At 33.2% G+C, this 12,843-nt stretch overlaps 2 protein-coding genes across 3 annotated transcripts; one reads left to right on the forward strand and one right to left on the reverse strand.

The window, feature by feature from the left end:
• Positions 1 to 380: 380 nt before the first annotated feature.
• On the reverse strand, positions 381 to 3,935 carry LOC111998273 (polyubiquitin). Of its 2 annotated transcripts, XM_065769075.1 has the most exons (4): positions 3,674 to 3,935; positions 3,457 to 3,508; positions 973 to 1,158; positions 381 to 775 (listed from the first exon to the last, which is right to left on the reverse strand). In XM_065769075.1, the coding sequence occupies exons 2-4, from the start codon at positions 3,457 to 3,459 to the stop codon at positions 632 to 634; spliced, it is 333 nt and encodes a 110-aa protein (XP_065625147.1). In that variant the 5' UTR covers positions 3,460 to 3,508; positions 3,674 to 3,935; the 3' UTR covers positions 381 to 631. The 2 variants fall into 2 exon arrangements, with proteins under 2 accessions (XP_065625147.1, XP_065625148.1); XM_065769076.1 differs by lacking the exon at positions 381 to 775 and having other exon boundaries at positions 967 to 1,158; positions 3,674 to 3,930.
• A 3,561-nt stretch (positions 3,936 to 7,496) lies between these two features.
• Positions 7,497 to 11,654, forward strand: LOC112033715 (uncharacterized). The gene is made up of 6 exons (XM_065769074.1): positions 7,497 to 7,715; positions 7,793 to 7,917; positions 8,610 to 8,706; positions 8,814 to 8,923; positions 9,838 to 9,912; positions 11,435 to 11,654. Exons 1-6 carry the CDS (start codon positions 7,646 to 7,648, stop codon positions 11,483 to 11,485), a joined length of 528 nt encoding a protein of 175 aa, XP_065625146.1. The 5' UTR covers positions 7,497 to 7,645; the 3' UTR covers positions 11,486 to 11,654.
• Positions 11,655 to 12,843: the final 1,189 nt, after the last annotated feature.

The following is a 12,843-nucleotide window of genomic DNA, read 5'->3' on the forward strand; positions in this document are numbered from 1 at the left end:
AAAAAAAAAAAAAAAAAAAATTCACAACCAGCAAATCTAAGATGGTCCACATTGGCTAAGATAACCATAAGACCCATATTATATAAAGAAACACTACCCACCAGAGCCCCCAAAATTTGTCCCAATGTTACAGAACCTATGAAAAATTAAAACCTCATGTGTCCTTGAAGAGACATAAACTTGTTCATGAGCTATGAGAGCCACCTAACTAACTGAATCACAATACTTTCCAACCGCTTATCCTCCAGCTTGAAAAAGTCAGGTTTTCTAAGATTACGACTGTTAACAGGTCAAAACTACAATAGAAAAATTGGACTGGTGGAAGCATCGTAGATGAACAGATTCATGGTGGACATGTGCAAGAACGGGCCATGTTAGGGTACCAAAATAAAGCTATAGTGTATCAGTTGACTCCTTACCTTTTCAAATGGCAAATGCTATACCATGGGCTCTAGCTAAGATTGCATTTCCTCCCCTCATTTACAATAGGATAGTAAGGTCATGGTAGGAAGTGCTATTTGAGCTAGAGCTCATAGGAAAATATTAACATCTAACCTTTCAACTATTTACTGCTAAAGAGTAGCTTAGTATAGTACAAGGTGAAAATTATAGAAATTCAAACAAATGCAACTTAGCTGTTCAGACTCCTATCAGCAACATAAAAAATGCACAAGGGTACCCAGTAGTACACAGGTGATGCATAAAAATCAGAGAGGAAAGAATTAAGAAGACCACCTTTTCTCAAGGTCAGTGCCACAACTGAATCATTTTCAACCTGAAAAACACGATGAATGTATTGACAAAATTATAACATATTTAAAGCTCGTATTATAAAAGATTTTAGGGCATTGCAGGTGCTTCTGAGTACTAATTTCTAAAATACAAATAAGGATAAAAAAAAAGGATAAAAAAAAAAAAATATATATATATATATATACGCACACAGATATACACACACAGAGAGGATTATACCTTATGATCTGCCAATGTCTTTGAATCCTCTAAAACTTCCCCAGTACCAACTAGGATCAAACGCTGATTGTTAACTGGTTGATCAATGAGGACTTGCAATTTCTCCTTTATGTCTAGAACTGTTTCAGTAGGATCACACCGTATGAAGTAAGTTGTCTTACTACGCTTAACTCGGATATACATAGCCTGTACAACAGTTACAGTATAAATCAGTGATTAAGTAGCGAGGACACATAGGAGTATAACTTTTTATTCTTTTCAGCAGGAAAATGAAGAACACTAAACATAGCTAAAGTTGCTAGAAGAAATAGATATAGCAAAAACTGCAATTAAAGCATTATATACTTCATTAGATTTGTATTTTACATAGCCTGTAAAACATGACCTAAATGCCTTCAATGCTTTCACATTTAAAAACATCTTCTAGATTAATACAGACAGTAATGCTTTGAATACAACATAAATGTGACAATCCTTTTCTTGAACAATGAAATTCAATGAAACAAAAAGGTTATGACAAAACATCTTAACTTATTTTTGAGATGGTAAATTTGACATCAATGGTTTACATAAAAAGTATAAAGATTAGCGATAATCCCTTTCTTGAATAACAATGTAAGGAAAAAAATTATAACAAGTAGGAAGAACTTAATTTCTATTTGTGATATAATGGGCACATAATGTAGTATCCGACTCATATATCAATGGTGTAGAGATTGAAACATAAGAAAATATATCTTTTAGTTGCCTGGAACCTGGATTATACTAGATCATTATGTTTGCAGTCCAATAAAGCAGGTCAATATGCTGCATTTTGTAACTACTCAAGTAAAAGTTGTAGAATATCTTGACTTCCTCTAGTTAGGTATAAAACAGGTCTCCTACTTCTAGTATAAGCCAAAATTAATTTCAAGATGGCCATTTCTTCTTTTCATTGGTAAGTTATACACGCACTCTGTGGATCTTGAACCCTTTGTACTTCCCATCAATATTCCTCTTAAAAGAAACCATTAATTTTGTCCTGCAAGAATAAATGAGCTTGAATTTGAATACAAGCTAGCTTAGTAATGAGGGCCTAACAACAAGAATGCATGCAGCATAATAATGTAGCAGAGGAAACCTTATATTTTTGCTCCATGATCCAATAATATATGTCTGCCCTTCAATATAAGTCAGGGTCCACTATGTAGCTTCTTAATATTCAAACTTGATGGCATACACCAAATTTTGTTTGTCCATCATTCCACCCCTGTAATAGTAAGTGTTCTATTTTCTACTTATTAGATGCCTAAAATTACCTAAAATCTAGCAGTTAATCCTCTAGAATAACTTCAATCTTCATACCAATCATTTTTGTATAGCAATTACTTCCTTGTTGGACCTTCAGTATGAAAATCTCCATCAATGTTACCTGTCTTGGGGTAGTTAGTCTCATGCTTGCTCTTCTAACCATTTTTTCCTCCAAATTATTTAGGTGAATGGTATGCTACCTTCCATATCATCATTCATAGATGTCAAAGTTGTAAGAACAAGTAAAGCTTCTTAAATCATTAACTACTCATACATCATTGACTGGTTACATTCCGTTTATTTGTAAAAGCATGATAACAACTCCACTCAGGAATAGTTTCATCTAAGCACAAACTTGTTTAAGTACATAGAATTTGTACACAAAACTCACACCACAATTTCGGATCAAAATTCATTCATCTACACCCCTAGTGTAACAAGTCTCAGTAAGTAACCAATATCACAACAGCAACAAACATTTTCGCTTTCTTCTAACTCTCCAATTTCCAACAACATATATAGCAATAACTAACCCTCATCATTCATAATTTTTTTTTTTTTTTAATAACGTAGGGAACCTTTCTAAAGAAGACCCATTTGGACTTGCCTCTAGCAAGTACAACCTACAGGCAACTGACCCCAACTGTCATAACCAGTTGTCGGGCAATCCAGGGGCATTCACCGCTAACAGGCTAAACAGTTTATGCTCATGCCATCCTTTTGACCCTATACAAGCTTATATATATTACAAAGAACAATTTTTATCTCAGCCTATGAACCCACATTTAAATAAATTTCCCTTTTTTGTTGTTGTTGTTGTTTGGGTAAGTAAGCCTAAAATGTACCATATATACTAGAGAAGACCCATTTGGACTCGCCTCTAGCAAGTAAAACCTACGGGCAACTAACCCCAACTGTCATAACCAGTTGTCGGGCAATCCAAGGGCATTCACCACTTACGGCCTAAACAGTTTATGCTCATGCCATCCTTTTGACCCTATACAAGCTTATATATATATATATATATATATATATATACAAAGAACAATGTTTATCTCAGCCTATGTACCCACATTTACAAAAATTTTCCCCTTTTTTTTTTTTGTTGTTTGAGTAAGCAAGCCAAAAATGTACCATATGTACTAAAGGTCAAACATTTAATCCAAATAAAACGCAAATTAAGAATGCACATACCATATTTGACCGTACACCAAAGATGATCGAGGTACAACGTTAGAGACCTGGCCTGTTCAATACCCATAGAGTGAGTAAAACTAAACAAGTTCATATAGAAAGATCGAATTTTGGGTTTTTTTTGTTCTCTAATTTCACGCTCAGTAAAGCGTAGATTGTGAATCAAAGTAGAAAAAATAAGAATTGTAAGTTTAGGTTAAGAAGAAAAATTCCAAACCTGATAATTGGTGAAATTCTTTTTCTGGGCAATTCAGGTTTGTAAATCCACGTGCTCTTCCGATTTCCACAGAGAGAGAGAGAGAGAGAGAGAGAGTAAGAGAGATGTAAATCTGTCTTATTAAGCTTTCTGATTCCTCGAAGAAAAGTAGTGTTTGGCTGAAAGGAAAAGACTTTCACACACTACCCAGTATTCAACTTGGTTTAAGTTAAAGCTCACCGTATATCGAAATAAGAAAGAAAACCTATAAACTTGGAATTTTCAAGAGATGTAAAGCAAGTGACTTTTTTTTTTCTTTTTCTTTTTCAATTTATTCCTTTTGAATTTAATTTTTATGTTTTTTAAAAAACTAATGAAAGGTGCATAAGAAATTATAACTGAATTTTCATTTGTCATTCTCTCAACAAAAAAGTAAAAAGTTTGCCCAATTTCATATAACTTGATTTTTTTTTTTTTTTAAATACCGTAAATTGTAAGAAATTGAGGTTGATAAGATGGTATAATGGTGCATTACATTGACCATTCTCACGTTATATGCTCCTTTTTTCTTTTCTTTTCTTTTTTTTTTTTCTTTTTTACTGAAAAGCAATAATGCCACTTACAGTTTGGCTAAATTGTCTATTAATTTTCTAGATTGTGTTGTGTGAATAGAAGATGTTCCATCACCAATTTATCATATACTTCAAGCCGACATGACTAACTTAGTTTAAATAATATTGGATGTCAAGTTTCTCCAAAAAAAAAAAAAAACATTCTCAAAAAAAATAAATAAATAACAAAGTTTAATGATGTGACAACTACGAATATTACAGCTCCGTTTGGGTAAGGCTGTTTGTGTTTGCGTTTAGAGTAAGTTGCATTTTTGGCCTTTTTTTTATTTTTTTATAGTCCAGCACCTCTTACACTGTTCATGGTCATGAACAGTGCAAATAGGCAAATGTACAGTAATTTCATTAATGAACAGTAACCGAAATATATATATTTTTATTGTTTTCAGTTCTCAGCAAAATAAGCAGTATCCAAATACACACTACATATTGAAAAAGAATTAAACTCTTTTCTTCTTCTTCATTTTTTTTTAATTTTTTATTTTTTGTAACCAATGGCAGAGCACGCTTGAGAAGGGGGCAAAGTTTTGGGGAAAAAATTATAACATATGTAATTTTTGAAGTTTTTGACAATTTGGCCATTAAAAATTTTGACTTACCTACTCCTAAAATATTAAGAACCAGTCTAATGAGTCATTATCAATTGTCCCTTGTATCATTGCTCTTTTATTTATAATAATAAAAGGGAGGAAATTTGAATATGTTCCTAAAAAAAAGCTTGGATTTGTTAAAATTGACTTCCATTCTTTCAATCGAGAGAATTTTGGAATGGGTGAACCGTTAGCTTAATTATTACTAAACCTTTTTATTATAATGGATTTAAGCTTCCCTACAACAAAATCAATTAATGCCTTGACATATTTTTTAGGAAAAATTAATGCCTTGACATAAATAATAATAATAACTAGCCTCATTACGATGAGTTTTTTTTTTTTTTTTTTTTTTTTTTTTGTCTAGTATCATCATTTTTCATTAATCTCAAATTTTAGATCATGATACCCAAAAAAAAAAAGGCCTTAAAGCTGTCATTTAATGATGTTATCTCAAACTTTTTTTTTTTTTTTTTCATTCTTGTTGTTAATTGTTACATGTTAGTGCAAAATGAGCAAGATGTTTGAAACTCTTGACCCTCTTGGCCAGGAATGGTGTTTCAGCAAAATCATGGATTCAGCAAAAACTAATATACAAATTAAAAAGGCAAAAAACAAAGAAGAAGAAGAAGAAGAAAGAAAGAAGAGAAAGTAGCAAAAAAATGTACCTACCAAAAATCATTATGAACCAATTATGGAACCCTTATCTTCTTTGTGGGAGAGCACCAATGTGCTACGAGCATAATTCTTTTCAATATTGAATAGTATTAAAAGAAAAGAATTAGAGAGATATATAGTTCTAAATTGTTAAAACTGTTTTAATTTGAATTTCAATTAAAATGTGGGGTGTTTAAATTTGCATGCGGTGTTTCAATGAGGATATATGGCAGTGCCTAAATTTAAGGAACATAGATAAGAAGTTTTAGAAATAGTTTTATAGTAGGAGTGTTTTTTTTTTTTTTTTCAAATTCAAAATAAAGAAAAGGAGATTTGAGAAGGTAAAACAAAAAGAAAAAGAAAAAGGTGAGATTAGGTATTAAGAAAACTAAAAATTCAAAAAAAAAAAAAAAAAAAACAACAACAACATGAGATTAAATGTAGGGTCAAGATTTGTAGCCCAAGCCCAAAAGGTATGGAATATGAGCCCAACAAGCCTAATACAATGAATTTGTAAAGAATGGGTGAAAGAGCTGAGCTAATTGTGAATTAAACAACGTTTAATAAAGGTTTAAAAGATGAACAAGTATAAAAACAAACTTAAAACTTGAATAAATTGATGTCCGAGGAGATAAACTTTTGTTTTAAAAGTTAATACAATTTTTAGAGTTACAATAAATCTTCATTCTTTCTCACTCTCTCTTTTTTTCGATCCCCTCTCATGAGATGTCTCTTACATTTATATAGTTTTCTTTTCAGACTATCTTGATCGTCCACTCCACTTGTTCTTCATCTAAGCATTCACTTGAGTATATGTCCCATCAAGTACCTTCTTTGATTCTCTATGAGTGGTGGCAGCTGAGACTGCATTGTTCAGAGGTCTTCTCCACATAAATATGGCTAGAAAAGTTACTGCAGTGCATTTAATGCGGTAGTAGCAGCTTTTCCTTTAAATATTTCTCTATTCTTATCATCTTTATACGTGCTTGAAATTCATCCTTGTTGTTGGAACTACCAAGAATGTCACCTAAACCGCCCAGATATCTGCTTGACTGATATTCTTCATATTCGAGGAGGACAAACTCCTCGGACTATATTCCCCTATCATTTCCTTGCGTGGTTCCCCAGTCTGGGGCCTTTCCTAATCATTTACTCCTCCTCAGATATACCCACATCTTCAAATAAGGTTCAAGGCCCCATATATAAATTTGGGTTTTTATCCCCACATTAAGAATTAAGGAAATTGGAAATTATATATATATATATATATAACAGAATAATTAAATAAAAGAAACCATGAGTCTTGATAAATTTTTTTTTTTTTTATAAAGGTTGGAACATGATTTTGAAGGAAATATACAAAATGGTCGAAGAGGTTTTTATTTTTATTTTTATTTTTTGGATAAGTTTGTTTCGAAGATATAGATTAGCAGGAAAGTGTCCTGTTTTGTAGATATTTTTTTGTGAAGTTGAAGACATATTTTACTGGGTTATCCTCAAGTCTTGTCCCGTTAAACATAAGATTTAGAGATATTTCTAAACCACATTAAAATTCAGTCCAAAAGTGGAATCCTATTATAGATACTTAGATCATACAGATATAGATAATAATAATAAGGACAGAACTTAAGTATAGTACTTTAGGTATTATTCCTTAGATTCCCTTTTTAAGATTTAGCCATGCGACTACTTAATTAAAAATACACTTCATTCCATGATAAAAAAAATTCACATGACAAAATTTTAAGAGAGAAATCTAAATAACAGTACATAGGTATTATACCTAAGTCTTATTATGGTAATAATAATCCTTGAATGACATAAATTAAAATCATCTACAATCTGTTTATCAAAAAAAAAAAAAAAAAATCATCCGGAATCTAAAATAAAAGATTTATAGGACCCACGCTCGGAATGGGTATTAAGTCATCCCAGCTAAGCTAACTGCTGCTACCTACCCGAGGAAAAAAATGCAAATCCTTTATTGTGGAGTGTGGACAAGTATTGTATTGTATTGTCTTGCCATTTTGGATCTTCACTTTCAATTTCAATCAAGTACTGTACTTAGTTATTAGCCTCTCCTCTTCATCACTCCAGCAACCTTAATAAAAACACACATGGGAAACTCATCATCAATGCTCACTCAGTACGACATCGAAGAAGTTCAGGAACACTGCAACCACACCTGTACCACTTGCTAACTACCTCTCCTAGTTTTTATTTTTCATCTTATTACACTTACTGATTTTTTTTTTTTTTTAAAGTCTCGCAGCAGGAAATAGTGTCACTGTACCAAAGGTTCTGCCAACTCGATCGCAATGGCGGTGGTTTCATCTCTGCTGAGGAGTTCTTGTCCGTACCTGAATTCGCAGTCAACCCTCTCTCTCAGGTCCTAATCTCTCTCTCTGTCTCTCTCTGTATATATTTATGTAATTTATGTCTATAAACATGTATATGTATAAAAGTAATGGTGTGGCATCTGATTTGAAACACCTGCATGAGATTAAGGTACTCTAGAGTTCCTAGCTTCATTCCATGGTAGAGTTCTTCAAATCATAAACCTCATTCTACATCATCAAACATTAATTAGCTAGATTGTGATGTCTATTTATGTTATTGATGATATGGAGTTACTCTAAAATTTTTGAGGATATTAATCCGAAAGGAGTTGTATGTTTGTATCATGTGTGTATGTATGTATGGTCAAAGGTTGTGATTAATACAACAGTAAAAAAAAGTGAGTTTATTCAAGTTAAGGGAACGGAAAAATGTAGGGGAAGACAAAAAAATAAATCAATAGAAGTAATAAAAATGAAAATGTCAATTAAGGAAGTGACGGAGTGTATGACTTCAAATGGCATAGAATGGTGAAAAAGAACACGTGGCTGAACCTAATTAGTTTATTGAGGATCGGAATCCATAGCTGACCTCAAAATATTTGGACTAAGGCCTCTTGTTTTGTCTGTATGTAGGTGTTTATATGACCATGTGCATTTGTGTTTGTTGGAGGTACATATTTGTACATCTTTGTTGTGTGCTATTTGGTTACTCAGATAGTGTGCTTCATTATTCATTTTCCAGAGATTGTTGAGGATGTTGGATGGATTGAACTTCAAGGAATTTGTAGCATTCTTGTCTGCATTTAGTCCTCGTGCCACCTTGCAGCAGAAAGTTGAATGTAATGACTCCTTTTTGTCATAGTTTTGTGAAGTCATATTTCTAGAAGTTGTGTTTGACTATTTCCTCCTTTTGAATTTCCATTTGGTGTCTCTTTTTGTTTCCTAGTTATTTTTAAGGTGTATGATTCGGATGGCAATGGGAAAGTCACATTCAGTGACATGTTGGAAGTTTTGCGGGATTTGTCAGGACAATTTATATCTGAACAACAGAGGGAGGTCAGTTCTTGTTAGAAAATCCTTGAAGAATGTATCATCTAATTAATTTCCTTCCATCAAACATGTGGGGCTATACAATTTATAAAAGAAAAGCTTACTTCTTTTAATGGCTCGGGTCTCCAATAGTGATAGGGTTTAATTGTTTTCTTTTTGGTAAATCTTGGGCTTAGAAGTTTTATTCTCTCTGTAAAGTGAATTGTGGTGGATTACTGATCACCTGAGGTTATTAACATGCCAAATACAAACTGAGTTAGTTTGATTATATCCAATGGTCTTTTGAAATATGGATCTAGAACTTGGTAGTATAGTGGTATTTGAAATTTTAAACTTCTTATGTCTTACAATGATCTCCAATTGCATGGTAAGTGATATGGTTATTGCAAATTGTCCACAATATGAAAATGAAAGCAAGAAAGGAACATTAAAGGACAAGGAAAAGATGTAAGAAACTATTCTTGAAAGTTGAGTCAATTGTATAAATATTATGTTCTTGAAATTCTAAGCATTTGTCTAATTTAATACTTCTTAAAAATTCTACTGTATATATATACTTCTTAAAAATGCTGATGCACTTTGACAGATGACTTTATACTATTTTTCTCTTTGTATAAGATGGGTGATGATGCAAGAGATACCCTATATTTGACTAAAAATTATGCCTTTTTTGTAAACCAATAGGGTTTGCAATTTAGGTTTTAGTTTCTTATGGAAATTCTTGATCTCATTCATATTGGTCATATTGTATACATATTGCTGATCTGGAACAGCATCTCTGATCATGAATTATAAAAAGCTTGGAGATCATATTAGTTACTGCAAATATTGGTTGCACTTGAACTTAAAAAAGTGTGATAATTAGATCAGCTGGTGACATATCCTTTTTACACGTGTGGATTTTTTGGTGCCTGATACAGCAAGTTCTGACCCATGTCCTTGAGGAAGCAGGCTACACAAAGAATTCTTTGTTGGGTTTGTCTGACTTCATGAAGGTACTATGTAGTTTTATTTCAAATAAATTCCTTTCTATGTGAGCTTTCATCAGAAGGTTGTTCCAATTTCTTTGCATAATTTTTTTAAAGACAACACTGTGATTATGTTCTTAAAAAGTTTAGCTTAATACTTCTTTCCTGCATATCTAATTTAATTCAGTCAAAGGGCATATGTTGAAATATTCACCTGTGAGTGTTGTGGTTGTAGTCAATTCCCACATCAAATAGTAGTGACAAAAGTGAGTGGCTAGCATAACATTTTTGGCCCAAACCTACTGGCTTAAGCTTTTAGGATTAAGGTGGTGATCCAACATATTGTATCAAGCCCTTGCAAAGCGATTCTCTGAAGCTGTTAATTTCAACTCTCAGAAAATCAAGAACCCAATAGCATGCACAGAGTCTTTTAGGTGGAGTTATTGAAGATCCTATTGGGGATGTCAAAAGGGGAGTTTCACAATATTGATATCACATGGATTTAGTATGTACAGATTTTAGTGGTTTGTATTTTTACTTGAATTATATAAGACTCAACTTCAATTTGTTCTCTAGAAAATTTATTCCAATTAAGCATGACATGGTTTTTTTCCCCCCCGGAGGAGGAGAAAAATTTTGGTGTTAGAAATTCCATTACTATTTTATATCTATCATGATCACCATGGTTACAGAATATTAGTATACAACTCAGATTTGGTTAATATGATTTACAGGTACCGTAAGAGTCTGATATGTTTTCCTTTTCCCATTATTTTGCATTTTCTAGTTTGAATGATCTAGTCAGTAGGGTACATGGTAAATGTACATTCCTGAGCCTATATGGGAAATCCCTTGGAGGGAGCATCTCTTCCTTTGTATTGGTCAAATCTTCTCAAACTTCAAATGTGCTTTCTTTGAAATATAAACCAGTACTGCATTTACTCTTAAAGAGTTAGTCTTCCTAAACTTGAGTCTCCTATTTAATTTAATGCTTTATGCAAGTTTTTAATTGTACTTTTTTCTAATCCTGTTAAATATTATATACTTGTTCTAAAATTCCTTTACATGATATGTGAATGTTGTCAAATAATTTAGCCTCACTGCATTCACATATTTTTCTTTTGCTCAGCTATATCTATTAAAAGATCATCTTATATATTCCTTCCCATTGCAACCATCAGGTGTCTCTAAATAGTGAGTCCCATTTCTTATGAATTTTTGGCTGAGCTCTTTAGGTATTTTTCATTATGTTGACCAAGTAGGTGTGTTAGGTTTGACTGATTATCATTTTGTGTTGTTCTTTTTTATAGCTTGCTTATGTTAACCGTCCTTTCTTCATAAGTTGGTGTTTCACTGATTCGTCATTTTCTATTATACTTTTTATAGCTTGCTTCATATAGGGAACTTTGATCAAATGTCTTGCATGATTGAGTGTACACAGGATTGGTGTTTGAGGGGATTTGAAACACAACCCCTTTTCTATTTAGATATTAATTTGTTTACATTTATGCAAGTTTTCTTTTGAAAGAAACTTTGTCCTTTGTTGCAGATTCTTGGCAATACCGGTTTGAAGATGGAGGTTGAAGTTCCAGTGGATTAAAGTGAGGGTAGTAATAATTTCTCATTTGATTGTGTTTCATTATAGTACTTGTATTGCACCATTCTGCTAATGGAACCATGGGCAAGGCAATGGTTGTAAATGTACCTAATTAATAAACTTGGAAGATCTTAAAGATATGGTAAACTGTGAAATACTTTTCAATTTTCAACTTGGGAGGACAGTTTAGACCTCGTTGGTTGATTTTACAGCGAATTAAATCAACTTGTTAAGTTAAATGATTACGTAATCAATTCAATTTTCTGTTTAGTTACCCCATCACTAATTGCTACCTCCACCAGAACTTACAGTTTTGATCCCACAAATTGCTCAAAGCCTTTTAGACTCTTCTAATATGAATTTCTTTCACAAACCATGTTTTTGACTTCAAGAACCTCTTGAAGATTTTATTTCTGCAGCAAAGCTTGAAATGTATCTGTGGCTTTGCCTTGATTTGGACAACAGTAGTGGTAACATTGTAGAAAATCTTCTTTGTACTCACAAATTGGATATGTGGAGGTTAGGATTTTCTCTAACATAAGCTTTTCTGATTCTCCAACCTTGTGAAAGTTGTGATTAATGTGTGTTTATATGCGCATGCACCCGAAACTCAGATTATGGCAAAAATTTTGTTTTTATTTATTTAATTATTTAATTATTTATTTAGGTTAATTAATTGTGTTTAATTATTTTCCATGTTTGTTTGAGTCTTTTTGCCATGTTTGGTTTTGTGGGGCCCATGGGCCTGATAGCCTCGGCCCATCATGTAGCAAGCCCAAGGCCCAGGCCGAGGAGCACAGGCCATTCAGGGCTAAGGTGAGGAAAAGCCTTTCCTTCCCAATCCACACCGAGGACCACCTTGTCCTCGGCCTGACGAAGGTAATTTTGAGGAGAGACTAACCCCAAAGTAAGCTGTCACTCTCACATTTAATGCATTCAACTAACCCCCCCTGGCCGCATTAATGGGGAGGTAACCCCTTGGCAGGATAACGTTGATCAGAGTGAACCACTTGAGTACCGATAAGGCCTCTGATGGGACGGACGACCAGAAAAAAAGGCAAATAGATGATCAACAGATGGAAGGAGGGGATAGGAAGATAAAAACTATAAAAGAAAAGCTAGTAATGTAAAGAAGGGGGGGGGGGAGAAAAAAGAGAGAACAATAAGGCCTCCTCGGCCACAGGCCGAGGAGCATCCCTCCCTTGGTAAAGAAACTCTTAGCATTTTTCTTTTTTATAAGAAAGTTCATGCTTGGTGATCGACGGCCAGCACCTAAACCTTTCACCCCACTCTCTATAAATGTATTGTTTGGGCTTATTGGGCTGAAAACCCATCACTCAGGGTCAATCCAAACTGAGTCC

Source organism: Quercus suber, unplaced genomic scaffold (assembly GCF_002906115.3).
Source record: "Quercus suber isolate HL8 unplaced genomic scaffold, Cork oak 2.0 scaffold_1044, whole genome shotgun sequence".
Lineage (NCBI taxonomy): Eukaryota > Viridiplantae > Streptophyta > Magnoliopsida > Fagales > Fagaceae > Quercus > Quercus suber.

Coding starts and splice junctions, on each gene's coding strand:
- LOC111998273 (XM_065769075.1), bottom strand. Junction 776..972: donor AGACATTGGCAGATCATAAG/GTATAATCCTCT, acceptor CGTGTTTTTCAG/GTTGAAAATGATTCAGTTGT.
- LOC112033715 (XM_065769074.1), top strand. CDS start 7,646: ATGGGAAACTCATCATCAATGCTCACTCAGTACGACATCGAAGAAGTT. Junction 8,707..8,813: donor CTTGCAGCAGAAAGTTGAAT/GTAATGACTCCT, acceptor TTTGTTTCCTAG/TTATTTTTAAGGTGTATGAT. Junction 8,924..9,837: donor TATCTGAACAACAGAGGGAG/GTCAGTTCTTGT, acceptor TGCCTGATACAG/CAAGTTCTGACCCATGTCCT.